Source organism: Mya arenaria, chromosome 4 (genome assembly GCF_026914265.1).
Source record: "Mya arenaria isolate MELC-2E11 chromosome 4, ASM2691426v1".
Taxonomy (NCBI): Eukaryota; Metazoa; Mollusca; class Bivalvia; order Myida; family Myidae; genus Mya; species Mya arenaria.
Genome location: NC_069125.1, coordinates 76,020,285 through 76,043,418, shown reverse-complemented (window position 1 = coordinate 76,043,418; position 23,134 = coordinate 76,020,285). Strand labels below are relative to the sequence as shown.

The following is a 23,134-nucleotide window of genomic DNA, read 5'->3' as shown; positions in this document are numbered from 1 at the left end:
TATATTAAATTTAAAAAGTAAACACATAAATAGTGTTCAAACATTAAATATTATATACTAGTAAACTCAGCTAACTTTACTGAAGTATCCATGTAAAATATATATATTAATGTGTTAATGTTGCAGACTCGGGCCAAGTACTTGAGTGTTGGTAAGCAGATGAAGACATATGAGGAGGGGAGGTACGAGCAGTGGCGGGAGTCTGTGGAGCAGATCCTGCCCTCTCTGCTCAAGAGGAATCTGATAGTGAAGCCGACACCTGCACAGCAGCTTCAGCTTCAGCAGCAACACACTGCTGAAGAGGGCCATGGGGAGGGAGAAGGTATGGCCATACATCTAGGAAAGTGTAGGAAAGAAATAGTAAAAGGAAGAATTTTTTTTGTTTTTTTCTCTCTGTAAAATTTATTTAGTTTAAGTGGGCTAGTCATTGCAATAAATTGGTAGTAAGTCGAAATCATGATTTAGTTGAAAGATGTAAGCGTTCAGATTTCATAATTTTAACTTGAGATTCATGACTTAAGATGTGACCTCCACAATAAGCAAGACAATTACTCCGGATGATCTACGAAGCTTGTCCTCACCATACAGTCAGTCTCGGACAGTGACAACCCCACACACGGCTGTGAGCCATGTCCCGACACAGAGCAGTAAATACTGCACATGTGTGACAGTGTGTTGCATTGCACGATCTAAGAAATGGGTGCACATACAGACCTTTAATATATGTAATAAAAGTTAGATTTAAAAATTGATTCACATTTACTTTAATTTATTAATTCCCTGCCACGGAGTGGGAAGGGGATTATAGAAATGCACTTAGTGCTTCTGTCAGTCTCTCTATCTGTCTGTCTGTCTGTCAGTCTGTCTGACCATAACATTTCGTGTCCAGGTTATAACTTACTTATGCATTGAAGGATTACCATATTACTTGGTACAAATGTTGTCCTCATTGAGACGATGTGCAGTGTCCTTGACCCGGGTCCATACCTCAAAGGTCAAGGTCACATTAGACATTTAAAGGCCAGAGTACACATGGTCGTGTCCATGCTATAACTTACCTATGCATTGATGGATAACCATATAACTTAGTACAAATGTTGTCCTCATTGAGAAGATGTGCAGTGACCTTGACTTGATCCATACCTCAAAGGTCAAGGTCATATGAGACTTTTAAATGTCAGAGTACACATGGTCGTGTCCGCGCTTAATCTTACTTATGCATTGATGGATTACCATATAACTTGGTACAAATGTTGTCCTCATTGAGACAATGTGCAGTGGCCTTGACCCAGGTCTGTACCTCAAAGGTCAAGCTCACACAACACATTTAAAGGTCGGAGGACACAATTAAAAATGTTTGTTAATTGAAATGTTAAACAAGTTACACTGATCGATACTTTGGGCACTTTGCCGAGCATTATCATTATGTGCAACAAGTTTAATATTTTAATAAACAATGGACACAAATGTGATAATATTATATTAATAACATGTGTTTTCTCTTCAAAAGCAGTAAAACAATGTAATGACATCACCATAATATATATGTATCACTTTATCAAAAATACTTAAGGCATGCTATTTCATTGATGTTATAAATCATAGACTCATTTTCCTTCTTTTTTTAGCCAAAATAAACTTGACATTGATCTTACTGTCACTACATACAATATGAATATCCTTTTTTAACATGTTCATATAACCAAGAATATTTAAGTAACTGATCAAACAACTTTTTTTCCTATTTTACCACTCTTAAACCAGTAGTTGGGTGTACAATTTTGATCAGATTCAATGCACCAGTCAGGTTTAGAGAAAAACAAAATGTTCTAAAATACAATGGCGAGGGGATATAGCTGTCCTTTGGACTGCCTTTTTTTTCAATTTTCTGTAATGACCACATGAAAAAGAGGGATTTTTTTCTTCTGTACTATGAATCTCTTATTATATGTAATACAAAATATTTTGAGGAGTTTACTTTCATGTTTCAGCAAATGTGTATGAAGTGAAGTACTTAGTAGACTTTGACCCTCAGCTGGGGGAGATAATAGCCGAGACCAAATACATGGAGCAGTTGGGATTCTCCGTGCCAGAACTGGCCAGAAATGTTGCTCTGCAGGTATGCAAAAACATTAAATACTAATCTTAATGGGGGAAAATTGGATGATTTACTTGTAGTGGTATGTCTCAAAATAAAAGTTTAATCAAACAGTCAATGAGTTTTTCTAAACCTACTTGATTGTCAAAATTTCTTATATTTTGTGGTACATGTATATATAATTGTCTATTTAAAAAAAAGAAGGTGCAATTCACCATATAGATTTGGATTGATCCTTTTGCTTAAATGCTGTTGTTGCCTGTCTGCAGGATGAGAAGTACATCAAGTATGTGGAAAGCCTGACGCACATGTTACAGCGCTACAATCGACTTCTGGCCAGCCTGGACCATGCTGAGGTACACCATACGTCCTTCTACCATGTCTCTCCCTGCAGTGGGGACCACCCGTCCCAGCCCCTCACTTACCTCATACCCACTGTGTTAAAGTTTATTTTGTTTTGTTTGATTTATCCTGTGAAACAGTAGTATCTTGATAATTTGTTGAAAAATTATATGATAAAAAAAAGATATAGACTATAAATTGAAAAGATGGTTTCTCTTGGGTGGCTTTATGTTTTAAAATTTGTATGATACAGCCTGTGACCAGGATTCAGGTAGTGTGCCAATGTAATGCCATTGTGTTTACCTTCATGTAGTGATTTATATTGTTCAAATTGTTTTTCACAAGGGTACATGTTTTATCTGCTTTAGATGTGTACTGCTGCCAGGCAGTTAAATTACATTGATTTATTATTTATTTTCACTAGGCTTACAAAGAAGACTGAATTAAATAGTATACATCTAATGAAAGAGATTATGGGGAAATATTGATTTTGCACAACCAGTTTCATACATTTTAGACCAGTAATGGCGATTTTTTTCTGGAGTTTTCTTTAACAATTCATAGAATGAAATTGAATTAAGTGCTTTAATAGTCAGTTATCAGTGTATGTTATCACTATGTAAAGATATATAAATAATTGAATACTGTGAACATTTCAACAGATCTGATTGAAGTATTAATAATTATGTTACACCATTGATTATGATACTCATTACCAACAGATTATTTTTTCATGCTATAATGTCCTTATGATAATTGGTGATTCACTCATCTTGACAGCTTTTCTTACTGACATATTTATTGCCCTTGATCTGTAAGCCCTTTAAATACCATTTATAATATATGTCTGTCTGTCCCCAGAGCTTGCTGCTGGAGGACCATGTTCGTGACCTGCGACGTGTCATCCGACCAGGCGCTAAACGACTCAACTGGAACTCCCTCGGTATCAAGGACTACTGCCACAAGTGTGAACAGGTAAACTTAAGTTCTAGAACTCAATTAAAATAGTTTGTTGTAAACTTAACCCATTTTGTCAAGCAAATTTCAAATGTTCATTCATTCAAAAGTGATACTGCTGTAGAAAGTGATAATCACATAAATGAGGAAATGGCCTTCGTAGTAAACCTACAAAATGACAAGTATAGCAAAGCTTTAAGCTCTTAGTTCTACATGAAAAGTTTATTTAAACAAGTTAATGAAGAACATAACACAATAACACAATGTATAATTATGTGATAAATTGTCTGTGGTTTTATTTGTTTTGTTTTTTCAAAAGGTAATTATCAAATCTGTTTGTCATGACAGGCTATTGCGAAGTTTGAGTCACTAGTGAACCAGATTCAGAAGAATGCCAAGGACATTGACCAGCGGCTCCACATGATTGAGAATGCCAACCTGTTCAAGTCCCCTGCACCCAAGTATGCTGACCACCTCCCTGGCTGCAAGGAGTACTATGAGCACATTGAACGTGAAAGGTCCAAGGATTTTGAGATCCTTGCCAGGAAGTACCGCGCTATTGGACCACTCCTGACTAAGATGGAGGGTCTTGTGGTACACACTAACTCTGGGAAGTCACCAAAGCTGCATCAGTACTATGCACACTGGGAGAAGAAAACATACAATGCTCTTTTGAAGGTTTGTCATCTTTCTTGTCAGAAAGTGGTATTTGGTAAATCATTATTCGTTTTTTCCTTTTCTGCATATCCAGTTTTCGAAAAATATAGCAATCATTTTATTATACTAAGATCTCTTTGCCTTTCATTGTAGCTGATCATGAACAATTTGCGGAGGTTTGAGGGTGCCCTGCGGACAGAACGACCCTTGTTCCAGGTGGAGACCCTGCTTGCGGCCCCCGATGTTGTCCTCCACCCACAGGCCAATGAGGTGTACAAGCTCACACTGCAGAGCGTCAGGGACTGTGTGGAAGGGTAATATTGATATTTGATGGGCAATGAACTATCTGGGTACAGTTCCAAAACAATGTGTGCTGTATTACAAACTAAGCTGTAACAGTATAGCTATCCAATTTGATTATTATAAGTGTCTAATCAGAGCTGGATAGTATTTTTTGCCATTCATTTTTATAAAAACCAGAACCATGTGAATAGGAAACAGTCAGTCTGAAATTTTAGGGTATTTTTATGAACAAATTATAACATCTCCATTGTTCAGACTTTTATTGCTCTTAATATAGAAGTAGTTTAAATGTCCATGTTCTGCTCCAGGACAAAGCTGTTTGTGCGATGGATGAATGGAACATGCATCGAGTGTGTGCCCCAGAAGGTTGAAGGGGAGGACGAGCTGTACCAGTTCACCTTCTTCCAGGATATCTCCGTCAACTCAGACACCATCGAGCTTGTTCAGACAATACACTTCAACATCAAGAGTACGCTCACCAGCATGCAGCGATATCTCAACAGATGGAAGAAGTTCCGCAGCATCTGGAAAGTGGATAAGGTAATACAAGGATTCACTTATTATTAGACTGTTTTCATCAACTAGGGTAATGTCTCTCTATTAATAAAAAAGTAAAGTTTATTGAGAACAAATTCAGCAACATGCAAGGCAAGTCTACTGAACAATGTCTTGGCAGCAATTTCTAAACATAAAGTTCTTTTTCAATAGCAAGCGTTGGCTGACCGGTGGTTCCAGAAGGACCCAACTGTTGTGTCATTTGACAGCAAGCTGCAGTACTACCACAAGACAATAGATGAGGTGGAGACCCTGCCAGTCGTCAAGGACCAGGAGTGCATACGACTCTTCATGGGTCCTCTCGCATCCTCTGTGAAAGGTAAGCTTTCTCCCCTGTCAGAAGAGATCTTTTCTGCTTAAATGCTTTGACATTAATTCCTTTTATTTATTTTGCATAATGAAGAAATGACAGTTTTAAAGAGAGAATTTTAAAGCAACAGCATGTATGAGTAATGAGCAACATAAGATTGCATTGTATATGTAACTCTTGAAAGTCTTTCTCATGGCTTGTGTTTGTCACAGACCATGCAAAGCAGTGGATCAACTGTCTTGGGAAGCTACTGAGAGATTCTGCCAAGGACAACCTCTACCAGCTCAACTCCACCCTCGAGGTGAGCTATTGTACAGTAGTTTACAGTAAATACCTGATAATTACTGTCACACTGTCCATGCGTGCATCCACATGCACATGCTTCCATTTGTCTTATCTCGGCAAAAACTTGTAAACTTCGAATCTCATGTGAATTTAACAGTATAGAGCAGCATGGAAAGGTTTGTCCTACATAAAATTTGTGCTTATGTCTCAGCGTCACATTTGAAGGGTTGTGAAGTCTTAGTTTTGTGTTCCTATAAGACTTTGTGTTGTTAGTTCTTATTGTCATTTGGCTATCACTCTGACAAGGCAAAAGTGAAAGGCATTTGTCACATTCCTGTGAATGCACTTGGTTTAGACTGTATTTCCGGTACCGTGCTGTGTATTATAGACAAAGTCTGAGGACCTGGACAAGACCCCTGTGAGCCTGGAGGACCTGAAGTTTGTGCTGACCACAATATCTGACATCAAGGCCATGTCCCTGGACGTGGAGGACAAGATACGTGACATACAGGAGCGATACCGCACCCTCTCCATGTACGATATAGAGGTATGACAAACAATTTTACTTTAAGCTTCAATTTATTTAATCTTGTTCATTTGATAGTTTTAATTTTCAATTTGATTCTTTTATAGTATTTGAAATTATTTTTTCAACAAGCTTATCACAGATTTCGAATATAAGTAAATGGAAGTATGATACTGTGAAATCATTTATATTTGTGGGCTTGAATTTCGTGTTTTTTTGAAAAAAAGGACAATTTCATGGGTACTTAAATTCGTGGATTTTCATTTTTTGAAAGTAAATCGAAACTGAGATCCTAAATCATCTGAAAATTCACCATGGGCTGATATCGTGCTATGTATCATAAACGTTATGCAGTTTATAACAATACCATCCAAAATATGTCAATTATAGCAGATACCCATGTCAATTATCATTTGATCGGTAATTGAGAGGTCATAAATAAAGATACACCACATGAAGGATATAAAATAGTAAAGCCATTGAATGTCAATTAAGAATTTTGCATACTGAAAACGCAGGAAGGGCGTTTTATTAAATAATTGATTAAATATTTGATCAAAGAAATAAAATCAAGTGGGGAGGCTGAAATGCACAATGTTAATAATCAACACATTTTACATGTGCCTCACAGGAGATGGATAATCAGCTTGTTTTAATGTTCTGCAATGACTGGCAAAGCCAAACAAAAAACTGCATGCAAGTACTAATAATTGACTTAAATGTATTATCATTGAGGTTAAATAATATATGATATCAAACATATAAATAAAAAAATAAACAATCATTTATTAACCCCCACCATGTATATTCATGTGAATACATGTTTACCCTATTACATAGCCAGAATGATTTCAGAATTAAAGTTCAAATCGTCTTTGGGATCTTGATCCACAGAAGTTAAAGTCCCACGAATATTTATGATTTCACTGTATCAATGTGGGTACGTCAATGCATTTCCTAGACTTGAAATCCATATGTATGGTAAAATCAGATGTTTAATGGTATTTCATATAACAAGGATTACTCTTTATTAAACTACATGTATTTTGTGTTTGTCCCAGGTGACAGAGGACGAAAAAGAGACACAGTGGAAAATGCCACAGCTCTGGGAAGACCTCATATGGAAGTCCAAAAACGTTGACGCAAGCCTCTTTGTTGTCAAGAAAAAGTTTAAGGAGGTTAGTAGTGGCAGGGCTTCTGTGCTTTTGTCTTGCAAATCATTGAAATGTAGTACATAACATTGAACAGATGAAATACACATTTATAAATCAGCATATTTAGTGAAAATAGAGCTTATTTATTAATCCATGAGTATAGACTACAAAAAAAATGTTTAATGCCATTTTAAATTATTAGAGTGGTTTACTAAGTGCTGGATTAGGAGGGGTAAGAAGTTGTAAATGTTGTAAAAGGACAAAATAAAACAATTGAATGCATATATTTAGTTCAAGGTTGATACAATCATGGCACAATCATCTTTCAGCACGGTTTAGTTTCAAATGATGTTGTAAAACTTCACAACAAAATCACCAGTAAATACTTGTGTTGTCATCTCATTGTCTTTGTACCATCTAATATACATGTCAATACTCATATCACCATTATTGATAGAACTTGTGAATAGTGTTATTCTATCTTGCTTATAATCAGTGCTGTTCTTGTATTTTGTGTGGATATTCATTTATAGCACATATATAACTCACTATTGTGGTTTGTGTTGACAGATCACCCAGGAGCAGATTAAGGACTTCAGCAAGGAGCTGAAAGAATTTGCCGACCGTTTTTACCTGGAGGGCCCAGGAGCTGTCAACAGCAACCTTGAAAAGGGTACGCCTTACTTTCACCCTGCATTGTAGCATTCCATTCCAGAACTATTAAGTCACCTATAAGGATATGAACATTCTATTTGCCATGATGATGATATTGGAACATGTGTTTTGTGGGCTTCACATAAAACAGTATTCTAAAGCAGTGAATACTCTGCGATTAATAACGGTCACCAAAGATTTTTCTTGAATGTATCATGCAGGTGTTGAGCTCATGAAGACATACAGTGTTGAGGTGAACAAGTATGAGATGGAGCGTCAGGAGCTGGCAAACGCAGAAAAGCTGTTTGACTTGCCCATCACAATGTACCCTGACCTACAGCAGGTCCAGAAACAGATGAAGGGACTAGAAATGATCTATGCCCTCTTTGAGGAACAAGAGGTATGTAGAAATCACTCATAGCTCAGCAAATAACGTAATATCTGTTAAATTAGGACTTCTTTTCTATTGTCATCTACCAATTTCAATTGACAGTTAGCAAAACTACATAATTAACTTTAACATAAGCCTGTAATTGTAAAGTAACATGTTAATTTATGTGTTGTGTTTCTGTCTTCAGAATGCCAGAGAGCAGTGGGCTGAGACACTGTGGGCGAACCTGAACATCCAAATCCTGCAGGACGGCATTGAGACCTTCCTCAAGAATCTGCGTAAGATGCCACGAGATGTGAAGCAGATGGCCGTTGCCCGAGCCTTGGAGGAGAAGATGAAGGAGTTCAGAGACTCTCTTCCTCTCTTTGTCGACCTCAAACATGAGGCCCTCAGAGATCGGTGAGAATACATATACAGTTTTGGTTTCTGTTTATCTTGAGTTAAAACATTGATTTATATATTCTCATCCATACATAACATTTTTGTTTTCTGATTTTTTAAAAGAATTCTGTAGAAAAATATTTATTTCTGATTTATGTATTTAAAACTATATACTGTGTGTGCTTGATATGGTACCCATGGTATTCCTTCTTCTTCTAGCCATTGGAAGGAGCTGATGACAAAGACAGGACAGAAATTTGACATTAATCCAGAGACTTTCACCCTAGCCAACATCTTCGCCATGGAGCTGCAGCGATACCATGAGACCATTGCAGAAATTGTTACTATGGCCAGCAAGGAAATGGGAATAGAAAAGGTAGGTTTCATCTGTACATTGGGGACAGGTTACTGAGTCCAGATCACTAATGATATTAGATGCTAAATTGTTTAAAACCAAGACATAATTAAGGCATTAGTATGTCATTTTAAATACAGGCTGTAATAATGTGGTTGATTATTATTATATGAATTAATAAAGTATTTTTTCTGCAAATTAGGGAGTGAAAGAGATAGAGGAGACGTGGAACAACATGAAGTTTACAGTTGTGCCGTACATGAAGGGCACATCCCACCGCGGCTTCATCCTGGGGGCCATAGACGACATCGTGCAGAACCTTGATGACAGCTCAATGAACATGCAAAGCATGTCTGCTTCACGCTTCATCGGCCCCTTTCTCAACAGTGTTCAGAACTGGGAAAAGAGCCTGTCTCACATATCAGAAGTGCTTGATGTAAGTAATATATCACTGTAAAACCAGGTAACCTGACATCTGCCAATTGCTACAGAGGTGACATGAAAAATAGAAATATTTTTTTATGTTCAATAACTTCATAATATATTTTATATTTATATTGCAATATGATAAATATTAAATGGTATATAGTGCTCACGTTCATGTAAAATTGTAGTTTGAAATTGTATTTGAGGTGAATGGTGTTCAAAGTCATTTCATCTTTATCAATGACAAGCTGATGTTTCATAAAGATCAAATAATATGTTAGTTATCTTATTTCTAAAAACAAAGTTGATTTGGTAAAAGAAATTCATCAATAATATTAATGTTAATATTAATATTGCATGACCAGTCAAGAACTGACACTTTTTACATTTCATTAAATTAAAATGATTTTAAGTTAATTTTTCAATAAGTATCTTATTAATCCACCAACATCTTAGATGTTAGCTCTGCCAGTGGTAATTTTGTGACATGTTTTGGTATCAGCATAATTCAAAGTTCATGACCTACTTGTAACAAGTAACTTGTAACATATATGCCATATCCCCCGGCGGGGGGAAAAATCCCCCGTAATTTCGATCCATCCCCCGGTCTCCCGGCGGGAGGTAAAAATCCCCTGGAATTAAAAAAAATATATACATTATTTTTTTTATTTTTTTTTTTTAGAGGTTTTACATCAGACAATAATGACACAGTGAAACCACAGTATGTGAGTGAAACTGAATGTAAAGAAACTACTCCTCAAGAGGGTGAAATTACTGTTTAAAAAAGGTTTGATAAATGCCAAAAGGAAACCTTAACAACAAGTGATCAATTAATTTGAAGTAATGATCAAAGGCAAAGAAATATTACTATTTGGGAAAAGGAAGAAATTAATAATATTCATTCCGTTCTCTTAGTGTCTTAAAGTCATCATAGCTGATAGTATTAAGCAGAATTTTTTAAAAGACTGGAGAAAGGTAAATTTAATTTACAGTATTACAGTATGACATGACAGTGTATCAAAAGAATATGATAAATCATGACATAAAATAATTCTGTATAATGAAAAAGTTAGAGGTTTTCATAGCAAAATATATGTGAATACATTTTTTCGTACTTGCATCTAAAAATACTTTGAAATTTCGCCAACTTAAACCTGCTAAAAAAATCCCCCTGAATTCTATCAAAATCCCCCTAAATTTCAGCCTTTCTGAACAAATCCCCCTGAATGGTCTCCAGAAAATATGGCATGTATGCTTGTTATGGTTCAGACAGGCGCAAAGGAATACTTTAAGTTCATAAATAATATGAAAGCAATATGATGAATGAAGTCGTGTCACCCAGCTATTGAGCAATATTTAGACGAGATTTGTTCTCCCAATTTTTTGGGGAAACACATTATGAAGCTAGAAGTTTCTTTTGATGATATATTACTGGAAACTATGAACTTGAAAGAAATGGCTTCAGTTCTTTGTACAAAAACTTACACACAGTATTTTATTCACCACATTTGCTTCATCCAAAATTTAGGTCAAAAGACATAGTATATGTCTTCGAAAAATAAGTGTCCTTAATAATTGAGTTAAGAAAAACATGTAATAAAACTTGTTATAAGGAAGCTCATATGAAATCGTACCCTGGGATCAAATTAGGTCATTGTTACAGAAAATTGGAAAACAGTTCTGGCTCAATATCTTCATTAGGTATAGCGCTTTAACTATATCTAGTCTTATTGCTAGATCAAGTAGATATTCTTTCCAGTTGGTAGAAACAAGGTAAAGGCCTTGTAAAGGTAACTTTAATGTGCTAATTTTCCTGATTGCACAATTAAAGTACTGGTTTGTCATTTCTTGGATTAATTTCCAGTTGTTATACTTTTACTCAAGTACAAGCTAATATTAAATAATCCTTTAATCTTTCAAGTGTTTTCAAATGAATAATATATCTGGTTCTCAGGTGTGGATGGTTGTACAGAGGAAATGGATGTACCTGGAAGGTATCTTCATTGGCGGGGACATCCGCTCTCAACTTCCGGAAGAAGCCAAGAAATTTGACCAGATTGACAAAACATTCAAAAAGGTAGGAGTTTATTCAAGCTTGTTCAGCTGATGTATTTGAAAGAAAAAAATGAGCTAATTTCGTGGTCATGGTGCCACAAACACTGTAGTTGCGCAAGAACATCAGCCATAAATTTCAAACTATTGTTGATAGTAATATTCAACTTACCAAAATACACATGTAAATGAATATTTTGTTGATTCATGTCTCTTGTTAAACGACTGATGAGTGCTTTCAACAGCTCAAAGCTTTTTTAAATGTATTCTTTTGAATAATATTCAATATCCTCATATGAAAAAGAAATGCTTTCTGTTACGTACATGTATATTCATGTATTATGGTGTTATTTAATTTCAGATAATGAATGACACGCACAAAGTTCCGACAATCAAGATAGCGTGTCATGCCCAGAACAGACTGCAAGACCTTGAAGCACTGAGTGTAGGGTTGGAAAAATGTCAGAAGTCTCTAAATGACTACCTTGACTCCAAGAGGAACGCATTCCCGAGGTTCTTCTTCATCTCTGACGACGAGTTGCTTAGTATCCTGGGTAGCAGTGACCCAGAGTGCGTCCAGGAACACATGATAAAGGTTAGATAGGAGAGCTTTTGGTAACAAAGGTTTACAGTTTATTAGCATTCATTATGAATGGTCCTTTCTCCTTTAAAAGTTTAAAACGTAAATCATTCCATAGATTGCAAAGACAGTTGCAAAGCTAAAATCTATTCTGAAAGAAAATGGTTTCTGGATGTTAAAAACTTGAACACAGATGGTACTTTATTATATCCTTTTACATGATCTTGTTTGTTTGCAGATGTATGACAACATTTCCTCTCTGAGGTTCACCAAGGGCAACAGCAATGAGGTTCTGGCATCAGCGATGATCTCTGCAGAGGGTGAGGTGATGGAGTTCCGAACGCAGGTGCCTGCTGAGGGGCGAGTGGAAGACTGGATGACAAATGTGTTGGAGGAGATGAGGTCCACCAATCGTCTCATTACCAAGGAGGCCGTCTTCTTCTACTGTGAGAACATCACAAGGTATGTGCTCATGTGGTGATTACTGATCAATTATGTCATTTGCCAAAATGATTTTTTACAATGTGATTTTTCTTTTATATTATTGCTTTGTGACAATAGGTGGCAGTATCTGTACTTTATTTGACTAGCGTTATGAGTATTAAAAAATCGAGGGTAAAAGGCACATAAACATATTGTGACATCTTGTTCTTGTAAATGGGATTTTCTTTTGCAAATTGTTTTGTAATTACTGTTTCGACTGACATAACACATTTACAAAAGCTGTAAGAATGTTGTTTTAAATCATTCCCTTGAGCTCACATTGTAGTTGAGTGATAGGAACATGCTTTTAACATGTGTATGTTATGTGTGTGCAGGGTTGGTTGGATGATGAAATACCAGGGTATGGTGTGTTTGGCTGGGAACCAGGTCTGGTGGACCTGGGAGGTTGAGGATGTCTTCAACAAGGTGAAAAAAGGACAAAAAACAGCCCTCAAGGAATATGCCAAGAAACTACACGGCCAGATTGACGAGCTCGTCATCACTGTGAGTGGTTCAGCTATGTCTCACCTTACTTCTTATTCTTGAATTAAAGAGTGTCAAACAATGTTAATGTTTATGAAAAAGCTGTTCTTCTGTTGATCTGTATTACAATGAATAGCAAAGATTAATAAAACTTCCTTGTTCTTTTGTAGATTCGGTCCCCTCTATCATCAAATGAAAGAAAGAAGTTTAACAGTGTGCTGATTATTGATGTGCATGCCCGAGACATCATTGATAGCTTTGTCAGAGACAGGTAAAGACTTTTAATGTATTGCTACTGAATAAGAAGGGTTCAACTAAATGGGAGACGTGAATAATAAACCACAGTGAGTGAAATGGACATTTATTGAATGTCAAAACTAAATAATAAATACGAGTTTGAAATCCCCGTAACATATAATTCACGAGTAGCATATTGGGCCTCCAAACAACCGCCCAATAATGAATAAACGTGCAACAATAAAACTAAAATATACTAGAACAAATGCACAAACATGTATATATTCAAATAAATGAAGTATAAAACCATACACAATCAATTTAGAAATGGGTTGATGGCACTACAATTATACAACATAAAGAAATGCATAGAAATAAAATATACATAGATTGTTTGAAAGCATGTATGGAGGTGGATTTGGAGGTGGAGGAAAATTATGCAAAATATTTTGCTCAAAATACGCAAGCACGTATCTCTGAAGAAATTTCTAGAATGGCTGACGCGGGAGGCTAGCAATAGGCCGACCCCCACCACGTGACCACTGGTCACGGCTTGGAAGCTGATAAGCCAAGCACACACCACGTGACCACTGGCCACGGTGTGGAACGCTGATAAGCCACGCTTTAGAGGTAAATGGTTCAACCCGCAGATTAAGCTAGTGTTGTTTCAGTTCAACCCGCAGATCCTTAAAATATTTTATGTCGGCATAAAATTATATTTGAGAATTGTAACAATATTAATGTTTTCATCGTGTTTAAGACCAACAAAAGAAACATGCATTAATATCAACTGATATAAAAGAACAATGATATAAAAAGAAAGATTGATTTGATTTTTATTTCTTTCCACTTCTTGTCAACAGTATTATGGATGCTAATGAGTTTGAATGGGAGTCCCAGCTGCGTTTCTACTGGGTGAAGGAGCCTGATGAGCTGATGGTTCGACAGTGTACGGGAGAGTTTGGCTACGGGTACGAGTACATGGGTCTCAACGGCAGGCTGGTCATCACTCCTCTCACAGACAGAATCTACCTGACCCTCACACAGGTGTGCCCTCAGTCATATCACGGTGGCTTGTCATGGGATTCTTTATCTCAAACATTTAACCTGTACTTTTTTCTACCATCAATTATACCCCGCCGAAAGGCAAAGGGGATAAAGTAATGGTAGGCGTGAGTATGTGTTGGTGTGTGTGCTTCTGGTTATTCTTGTCTGGAGCATAACTTGAAAGGTCTTTGAGCTCTTGACTTCAAACTTCACTGCAATATATTTTTAGTTATTGCCCTTTGTTTATTCTCATTGTTAAAAACTCATAAAGCGAAATTGTTCTTAATTCAGTATGGGATATGGCAGTCTGTGGCTGATCTTGTTCAATTTAAAGTTTTGAGGAAAATAAACTTAACTTATAAAAGCAAAAAATGTTCAAAAAAGCCAATTACAAGGCCTGCCAGTATTTTACCAAGCCACGATTCATTGCCTACCTCCATACTTCCTCTTCAGGCCCTGTCTATGCAGCTAGGTGGAGCACCCGCAGGGCCAGCTGGTACTGGGAAGACAGAGACAGTAAAGGATCTCGCCAAAGCTCTCGGCCTCCTCTGTGTTGTCACTAACTGTGGTGAAGGCATGGACTACAAGGTAAGGGACATCTACAAAAATCTCCATGTGTTAAATTTTAGATATCTTTTGATTTTATATGTAATGATTTAAAACGATTGGGATTTCAAGATAAAAGCTCAATGATAGTTAATAATTATGAATGAATTATAAATAAACACTTTTAGGTTCAGTTTTTCTTCTACCGTTGCCTCACATGTAATATATCATTTACAGGCTGTAGGCAAGATCTTCTCTGGTCTGTGCCAGTGTGGTGCATGGGGCTGCTTCGACGAGTTTAACCGTATTGACGTGTCTGTGCTGTCTGTCATCTCCACACAGCTGAAAACTATCCAGAATGCCCTCATTTTGAAGCTGAAGAGGTTCCATGTATGTATATTACCTTCTGTGAATGTATATTACCTCACCATTGCTACCGGTATGTCTGTTCATGAAGACAGTTTATACTGCTGACTCAAATTTAAAACATTTTGACATAAATTTTGCATTATTAGGCAACATGTTAAGTTTAAAATGTGTATATACAGTTTGAAGGTGTGGAGATCAACATGGACTGCCGTGTGGGTATCTTCATCACGATGAACCCTGGGTACGCTGGGCGTACAGAGCTGCCAGAGTCTGTGAAGGCATTGTTCCGCCCGGTGGTGGTGATCGTACCTGATCTACAGCAGATTTGTGAGATCATGTTGTTCTCTGAAGGCTTCCTCCTAGCCAAGGTAGGCACAGGAATTAACACTTTCATCTACCATTCACCTGAAGGAAGTTTCTTTCCAATGTTCACATTTTAAACAGCATAACACAAAATGTATTGCAAACTTTTTATCTAATTTACCCATTAAACAGCCAACAAGCATTTTCTGTTTGCAGGTTTTGGCCAAGAAGATGACAGTACTCTATAAGCTAGCTAAGGAACAGCTGTCTAAGCAGTACCACTATGACTTTGGTCTGCGTGCTCTCAAGTCTGTACTGGTGATGGCCGGAGAACTGAAGAGAGGCTCACCAGACCTGCATGAGGTATGATCCTCTAACAGCTACAGTGTTCCCTCACGGTTATCACTTATCAGTCATATCCTTTTTTTGTAAGATAAATTTAATTCATCGAATTGAGGAATAGTATGGTAATATATGATTTCAATTTAAGTGTTCTTAGTATAAAAACTAACAAAGTTGTACATATGTCTATAAAGATATTTGATGAATTGAATAATGTTCCAACTTTTATTCTTTTTTTTTTGCTTAGGATGTGGTGTTGATGAGAGCCCTGCGAGACATGAACTTGCCCAAGTTTGTGTTCGAGGATGTGCCTCTGTTCCTTGGTCTCATTGGGGATTTGTTCCCTGGGCTTGACTGCCCCCGTGTCCGCTACCCAAATTTCAACGACGCTGTGGAGGCTGTCTTAGAGGAGAACGGATACTTGATGCTGCCTGTGCAGGTAGAAAACCCTTCCGGTTTTATAAATTGTGATTGCATTTAGGTCATTTGTTATTCTAAAGACTTAAAATATTTATTTTTCATCAAGAAACTGATAATGAATGAATACCTAGTTGACCAGTACCTGATCAAACATTCAGTTTACCACCAAAAGGAATATAATTCATATAATTCAGGTCATAGAGTTGTTCAATGCATTATTTTAAAACAACTTCCGACAAACAACTTTCGACAAACAACTTCAGACAAGTTATTGGTTTGAATTTTACCCTCATTAATTTACAACTGAAAAAATGTTAATACATGTGTATGGTTAACAGGTGGACAAGGTTGTGCAGATGTACGAAACCATGATGACTCGCCACACCACCATGATTGTTGGACCCACTGGAGGTGGAAAGTCTGTTGTCATCAACACTCTCGCACAGTCACAAACAAAGTAGGTAGCATACTGGAAATGACACACAAACATGCATTGCATATATACAGAGATTCAAATGTCAACTAGGTCACAATTTAGATTGAGAAGTTGAAATGTTCATAATCTCCCCTACCAGTTTCACCAGAGGAAACTATCGGTTTACCCTTCATCTATCTGTTTGTCCATGCTGTTTAACACTTGGGGGGCCTTTTTTGTCATCTGTAAAGATGACAAGGGCTGGTTTCAATATAGGGGTCATGACCCTCCCTCTTATTGATTTAAATGCTGTAAGGGGGGAAAATGAACCATAATTGCTCCTTACAACATGTATTAAGGGTTATAAAAAATTATTAACAGTACCAAACAGTTGTGTGTTTAGGTATATTGAGAAAACAGTGTGATTGTGATAGCAACAAAAATGTAAACAAATATTTATGCTTAAACAAAGTTTGAGGGGGTATATAGGAGTGAGCTTGTCGGTCGGTCTGTCTGTCGGTCGGTCTGCCTGTCGGTTATCATGGTTTCCGGACGATAACTCATGAAAGGCTAGACAGATTTGAAAAAATTTTGGTACACAGGTGTAACATCAGATGATACAGGTCAAGTTCGATATTGGGGCTGGTGGGGCCAAGGTCAAGGTCACTGTTATTAAAAATAGAAAAACGGTTTCGGGACGATAACTCATGAAAGGCTTGACAGATTTGAAAAAATTTAAGTACACAGGTGTAACATCAGGAGATACAGGTCAAGTTCGATATTTGGGCTGGTGGGGCCAAGGTCACTGTTACATAAAAAAATAAAAACGGTTTCCGGACGATAACTCATGAAAGGCTAAATGGATTTGAACAATTTTTGGTACACAGGTGTAACATCAGAAGATACAGATCAAGTTCGATATTGGGGCTGGTGGGGTCAAGGTCACTGTTACTAAAAATAGAAAAATGGTTTCCGGACGATAACTCATGAAAGGCTTGACAGATTTGAACATTTTTTGGTACACAGGTGTAACATCAGCAGATACAGGTCAAGTTTGATAGATCCTTCAAAAACTAAATGAGCAAATATTTACCTTAAAAGTAATTGACACTTGGAAAGATGAACAAACAAAACAAATCCAGCATGCTTCATTTGAACCAGATGCCAGTGGAATACCAGCAGAACTTAAGTATGGCATATTTGCCACAGTAGTGCTTACTACAAATATTGACCTGTCAGATGGACTTGTTAATTCGGCTACAGGAACAGTCCCGGGATTTATTCCCAGGTGGATAAGGATGCATTCAAGCCCAAATATGTTCTTGTAAAATTTGATGATGATCGTGTTGGAAGAAAAGCTCGTGAATGCTCTAGATGTCTTATTCCAGAAGAGGTCAGCTAGGGCATCAGCTAGTTTTTCTTGTCAGCAATGTAACTTCTTAATTACTCTACAGATTTAAATAAAACAATACATGCATGATAAAAGAAGATGCAGTGTGCAGTAACCTTGGAGTTATGGCCTCTTTTGAAAGGAATGGTTTGCCATTCCTATGTCCAGGCGGCATTTGGGGGTATTCGTCACTCCTGTGACTGCTCTAGTTTCAGATTATTCTCAAAGAGTATTATAGCTAGTAGGGGGCTATTGTATTGCTAGTAACACTCTTGACTTGTTAACATAATTGTTTATATCATTATTCATGATATTTTATCATTAATTTCTAGGCTTGGCACACACACAAAACTATTCACTATCAACCCTAAGGATAGAAGTGTGATTGAACTGTATGGTATCCTGGACCCAATCACTCGAGACTGGACAGATGGACTGCTATCCAACATCTTCAGAGAAATCAATAGGCCCACAGATAAAAATGAGAAAAAGTACATTGTATTTGATGGTGATGTTGATGCATTGTGGGTGGAAAACATGAACTCTGTCATGGACGACAACAGGCTGCTTACCCTTGCCAATGGAGAGAGAATCCGTCTTCAGAAACACTGTGCCATGTTGTTTGAGGTAAGAAAAAAAAGTTATATTTTAGATATCATATGTGCCTGCAAACTTTAGCAAAGGGTTTTCAGTTTAAAGAAATGTAAATGTACTGACTATTGAAATGACTAAACTAACATTGTTTTTTCAGGTGTTTGACCTGCAATATGCCTCCCCAGCGACAGTGTCTCGGTGTGGTATGGTGTATGTGGACCCCAAGAACCTTGGCTACCAGCCCTTCTGGTGGAGGTGGCAGAACACACGCACAGGGAAGGTGGAAAAGGACAACATAGGGCGCCTCTATGAGAAGTATGTACCCACGCTGATAGACATGGTGGTGGAGGGCATGGTGGAAGGCCGACAGGGAGAGAAGATGAAGACAATCATACCCCTCACAAACCTCAACATGGTAGGTGTATTATAGAAATAACAGCATAAGACATGCACTTTGTGTCTTATTTTCCATCATTTTGTTCTGGTTTGATACAAAACTACCTAAACAATGTTGTCTTCATTCAGTTCATGTTTATATCTGTATAAAAAAAATGAACCTAAGCTGACATTTTCTGTGTATGTGTGTGCAGGTAACCCAGCTAGCAAATATGTTGGAATCGATGATCACGCGGGAGTTGACAGAGGCGGACGAGCTGGAGGCCATCTTCCTCCAGGCACTCACCTGGTCCATCGGCGCGGGCCTCCTGGAGGATGGACGCATCAAGTTTGATGCACAGCTCAAGAGTCTTGCTGCCATGCAGATTATCAATGATGACAACAAACTTTTGGCTGGACTTGGTAAGCAAATTGCAATGATTTAATGATAAAATGGGTTAATTTCAAGTAAATCTGCCTTTAATTGCTTGCAGTTGTAATTATACCCCCACAAACGAAGTTTGAGGGGGTATATAGGAGTGAGCTTGTCGGTCGGTCTGTCGGTTGGTCGGTCTGTCGGTTTTCATGGTTTCCGGACGATAACTCATGAAAGGCTAGACAGATTTGAAAAAATTTTGGTACACAGGTGTAACATCAGAAGATACAGGTCAAGTTCGATATTGGGGTTGGTGGGGCCAAGGTCAAGGTCACTGTTACATAAAAAAATAATAACAGTTTCTGGACGATAACTTATGAAAGGCTAAACGGATTTGAACAATTTTTGGTACACAGGTGTAACATCAGAAGATACAGATCAAGTTCGATATTGGGGCTGGTGGGGTCAAGGTCACTGTTACTAAAAATAGAAAAATGGTTTCCGGACGATAACTCATGAAAGGCTTGACAGATTTGAACATTTTTTGGTACACAGGTGTAACATCAGAAGATACAGGTCAAGTTTGATATTGGGGCTGGTGGGGCCAAGGTCAAGGTCACTGTTACTAAATATAGAAAAATGGTTTCTGCTTCATAACTTTAATTGGGCATGAGATATTGTGATGAAACTTGCTGTATAGGCAGCCTCTGTGAAGACAATGTTGTGATTAAAAATGGGGCCAGTTGAAAGGTTTTTGTGCACTGTTACGAAAATAGAAAAACGGTTTCCGGACAAACAATACATGCATGATAACAGAAGATGCAGTGTGCAGTAACCTTGGAGTTATGGCCTCTTTTCAAAGGAATGGGTTGCCATTCCTGTGTCCAGGCGGCATTTGGGGGTATTCCTCACTCCTGTGACAGCTCTAGTTGAATTTAGACACAATCAAGTAACTTTTTAAGTTGGTTGTGGGTACTGTGATGTCTAACATTTTGGAGTTAATTACTTCATTTAATTAACACCTCATGGAAATGTATGCTTAAGAGTACTACAATTAATCTTGCAGGTGAGTTGCCAACTACCCACCCAACTTTGTACGACTACTTCTTTGACATGGAACAGAAGAAGTGGATCCCATGGACGAACCTTGTGCCAAAGTACAACCATGACCCTAGTCGCAAGTACAACGAAATCTTGGTGCCAACTCTGGACACAGTGCGCACCACTTGGCTTCTCAGCCTGCAAGTCCGGATCAAGCGGCCAGTAGTGCTGATTGGGGAGACAGGAACATCCAAATCGGCCACCATTGCCAATTTCCTCAGAACCCTCGATCAGGAGTCACATGTAAATACAGGCAAAACTGACATTCCCTTTGCAATATGTTTGCCAGTAATACAATGAAAAATGCAGAAAATAAAAGATCTTATTATCAACACCACAAACTGTTGAATACGAACTCACGTAAATAATACCAATGATTTTAGTTGCTGATAGCTGCCAATACAATGTCTTTATGAATAATATAACTGTTTATGTTTCAGTTGTTGCTGAACATGAACTTTTCCAGCAGAACAACATCAATGGACGTACAGCGTAACTTAGAGGCCAACGTAGAGAAGCGCACCAAGGATACATATGGTCCTCCACCAGGCAAACGCCTCCTCATCTTTGTTGATGACATGAACATGCCTCAGGTTGACACATATGGCACACAGCAGCCTGTTGCCCTTCTGAAGCTACTGTTGGAGAGGGGTGGCTGCTTTGACAGAGGCAAGGACCTCAACTGGAAGAACATGCGGGACATTGGTTACCTTGCTGCCATGGGTAAGGCAGGCGGAGGCAGGAATGAGACAGATCCTAGGTTTGTGTCGCTGTTCAGTGTCTTCAACATGACATTCCCCTCAGAAGAGTCCCTCTTCCTGATCTACAACTCGATCCTATCCGGCCACACCCAGGCCATGGTCAAGGACCTCCAGGATATTGTCTCAATCATCACAAGAATGACCATGTCTCTATACAGGTAAGGAACAATTGGCTCAAATATAAATGATGTTTAAGATGGAAATTTAACACTTACTGAGTTGCATATTATGAGATTGTACTGTATGTCTCAAAAGAGAAAAATATGTTTTTTCAGTAAAATCATCAAGGACCTTCCTCCGACTCCATCCAAGTTCCACTATATCTTCAACCTGCGTGATCTATCCCGCATCTACCATGGCATGTGTCTCACCACATCAGACAGATTCAGCAAAGTGGACCAATTTCTTCGTGTATGGAGAAATGAGTGCCTGCGTGTTATTGGAGACAGGCTGATTAATGACCAGGACAAAATTTATCTCAATGTAAGGGAAAAGCTGATGTTAAACAATTGCTCTGAGGAGAAAATAGGCTTTTATATCATTAATAAATCCTAGTATTTCTGTTTAAATAATTTATGTATATTATTTGAGTTGTATGAATGGAAATAGGTAAATCTTAAATGTTCTTATGAGGTTTTTTTGGCCTACAAATAATCATGTACAATTCCAAATTGTTTTCTCTAAAGGGTCAGATAAAGGAGCTGCTGGATGAGAACTTTAAGACGACTGTGGAGTATGTGATGCGAGACCCATGCCTGTTTGGAGACTTTCGTACGGCCCTGGAGGAAAGTGAGCCACGCCTGTACGAAGACATTCAAGACTATGATGCTGCTAAGGCACTCTTCCAAGAGGTAAACACAAAGGCTTTTCAATCCTTGCAAATCAATGATTCTATTTGACAATATTTTATTCTTCTTAAAAGGAGATTATGCTTCAAGCCTGCTGGATTATCAAACATTCAATTTCTCATATAAACACATATATACACTGCTGTATAAAACCTGGAATACTATTATGTTGTAGATTGCGGAGGAATACAATGACAGCCACACTCCAATGAACCTGGTGTTGTTTGACGACGCCCTGGAGCATCTGACCCGGATCCACAGGGTGATCCGCATGGACCAGGGCCATGCACTGCTGGTGGGAGTGGGGGGATCTGGCAAGCAGAGTCTGTGTAAGCTGGCATCCTTCACTGCTGGCTGTGAGGTGTTTGAGATCCAGCTGTCCCGTGGCTACAGCGAGCAGAGCTTCAGGGATGATCTCAAGATTCTCTACAACAAACTTGGCACAGAGAACAAGAAGATGGTTTTCCTCTTCACTGACCAGCATGTGGCAGAGGAAGGTACAATCATCAGTTCTACTATGTGAACTAAATAATAATCAAATTATGCAGTGCCTTCTTGTGTTTTAAGATTGCCATGTCAAGTTGTTTTAGTTATGTAGACTTCAACATTGATTACCTCTTGTAGTTTTGTTTTTATTTTAAAGGTTATGTATATTGTTTCAGGATTTTTGGAGAACATCAATAATATGCTGACATCGGGAATGGTGCCAGCTCTCTATCCTGATGATGAGAAGGAACAGATCATTGGATCAGTATGACCCTCTTCCTTTTCTCTATTTAAGATCTAAATGCTCCTTGCAATACACAGCATCAAAGTAGCACTCACTATGCCTCACTTCATGGCTATGTCTTAAATAGTATTGAGCAGATAGTTTAAGAGTGAGCAGTTTAAGTTTAAATTCTATAATGATTTTGCATATACACATGTAGATAATAAGATTTAACAGCGTTTTATAACTTTTGCAAGGTTGAAAACAATAATTTGTTTGGCTGAAGTCATGTGATCGACCCTGTGAACA

At 37.9% G+C, this 23,134-nt stretch overlaps 1 protein-coding gene across 3 annotated transcripts in view; it reads left to right on the top strand.

The window, feature by feature from the left end:
* The window catches only part of LOC128231985 (dynein axonemal heavy chain 10-like), a 51,372-nt gene that overhangs the window by 6,025 nt on the left and 22,213 nt on the right, over window positions 1–23,134 (top strand). For 2 of the 3 annotated variants that reach the window (XM_052945299.1, XM_052945298.1), the window contains exons 8-45: window positions 127–322; window positions 522–647; window positions 1,992–2,119; window positions 2,368–2,454; window positions 3,302–3,415; window positions 3,746–4,075; window positions 4,208–4,368; window positions 4,666–4,897; window positions 5,066–5,231; window positions 5,435–5,523; window positions 5,896–6,054; window positions 7,095–7,211; window positions 7,758–7,860; window positions 8,063–8,241; window positions 8,420–8,631; window positions 8,833–8,989; window positions 9,171–9,404; window positions 11,349–11,471; window positions 11,808–12,041; window positions 12,265–12,488; window positions 12,845–13,013; window positions 13,163–13,263; window positions 14,093–14,276; window positions 14,730–14,864; window positions 15,060–15,212; window positions 15,371–15,559; window positions 15,711–15,857; window positions 16,084–16,275; window positions 16,595–16,713; window positions 18,394–18,688; window positions 18,813–19,070; window positions 19,246–19,453; window positions 20,473–20,750; window positions 20,948–21,426; window positions 21,544–21,751; window positions 21,955–22,119; window positions 22,292–22,613; window positions 22,779–22,867. In XM_052945299.1, the coding sequence (XP_052801259.1) occupies window positions 127–322; window positions 522–647; window positions 1,992–2,119; window positions 2,368–2,454; window positions 3,302–3,415; window positions 3,746–4,075; window positions 4,208–4,368; window positions 4,666–4,897; window positions 5,066–5,231; window positions 5,435–5,523; window positions 5,896–6,054; window positions 7,095–7,211; window positions 7,758–7,860; window positions 8,063–8,241; window positions 8,420–8,631; window positions 8,833–8,989; window positions 9,171–9,404; window positions 11,349–11,471; window positions 11,808–12,041; window positions 12,265–12,488; window positions 12,845–13,013; window positions 13,163–13,263; window positions 14,093–14,276; window positions 14,730–14,864; window positions 15,060–15,212; window positions 15,371–15,559; window positions 15,711–15,857; window positions 16,084–16,275; window positions 16,595–16,713; window positions 18,394–18,688; window positions 18,813–19,070; window positions 19,246–19,453; window positions 20,473–20,750; window positions 20,948–21,426; window positions 21,544–21,751; window positions 21,955–22,119; window positions 22,292–22,613; window positions 22,779–22,867 (7,062 nt within the window). The remainder of the gene's footprint in view (window positions 1–126; window positions 323–521; window positions 648–1,991; window positions 2,120–2,367; window positions 2,455–3,301; window positions 3,416–3,745; window positions 4,076–4,207; window positions 4,369–4,665; window positions 4,898–5,065; window positions 5,232–5,434; window positions 5,524–5,895; window positions 6,055–7,094; window positions 7,212–7,757; window positions 7,861–8,062; window positions 8,242–8,419; window positions 8,632–8,832; window positions 8,990–9,170; window positions 9,405–11,348; window positions 11,472–11,807; window positions 12,042–12,264; window positions 12,489–12,844; window positions 13,014–13,162; window positions 13,264–14,092; window positions 14,277–14,729; window positions 14,865–15,059; window positions 15,213–15,370; window positions 15,560–15,710; window positions 15,858–16,083; window positions 16,276–16,594; window positions 16,714–18,393; window positions 18,689–18,812; window positions 19,071–19,245; window positions 19,454–20,472; window positions 20,751–20,947; window positions 21,427–21,543; window positions 21,752–21,954; window positions 22,120–22,291; window positions 22,614–22,778; window positions 22,868–23,134) is intronic. The other variant, XM_052945301.1, reaches the window with a different exon arrangement.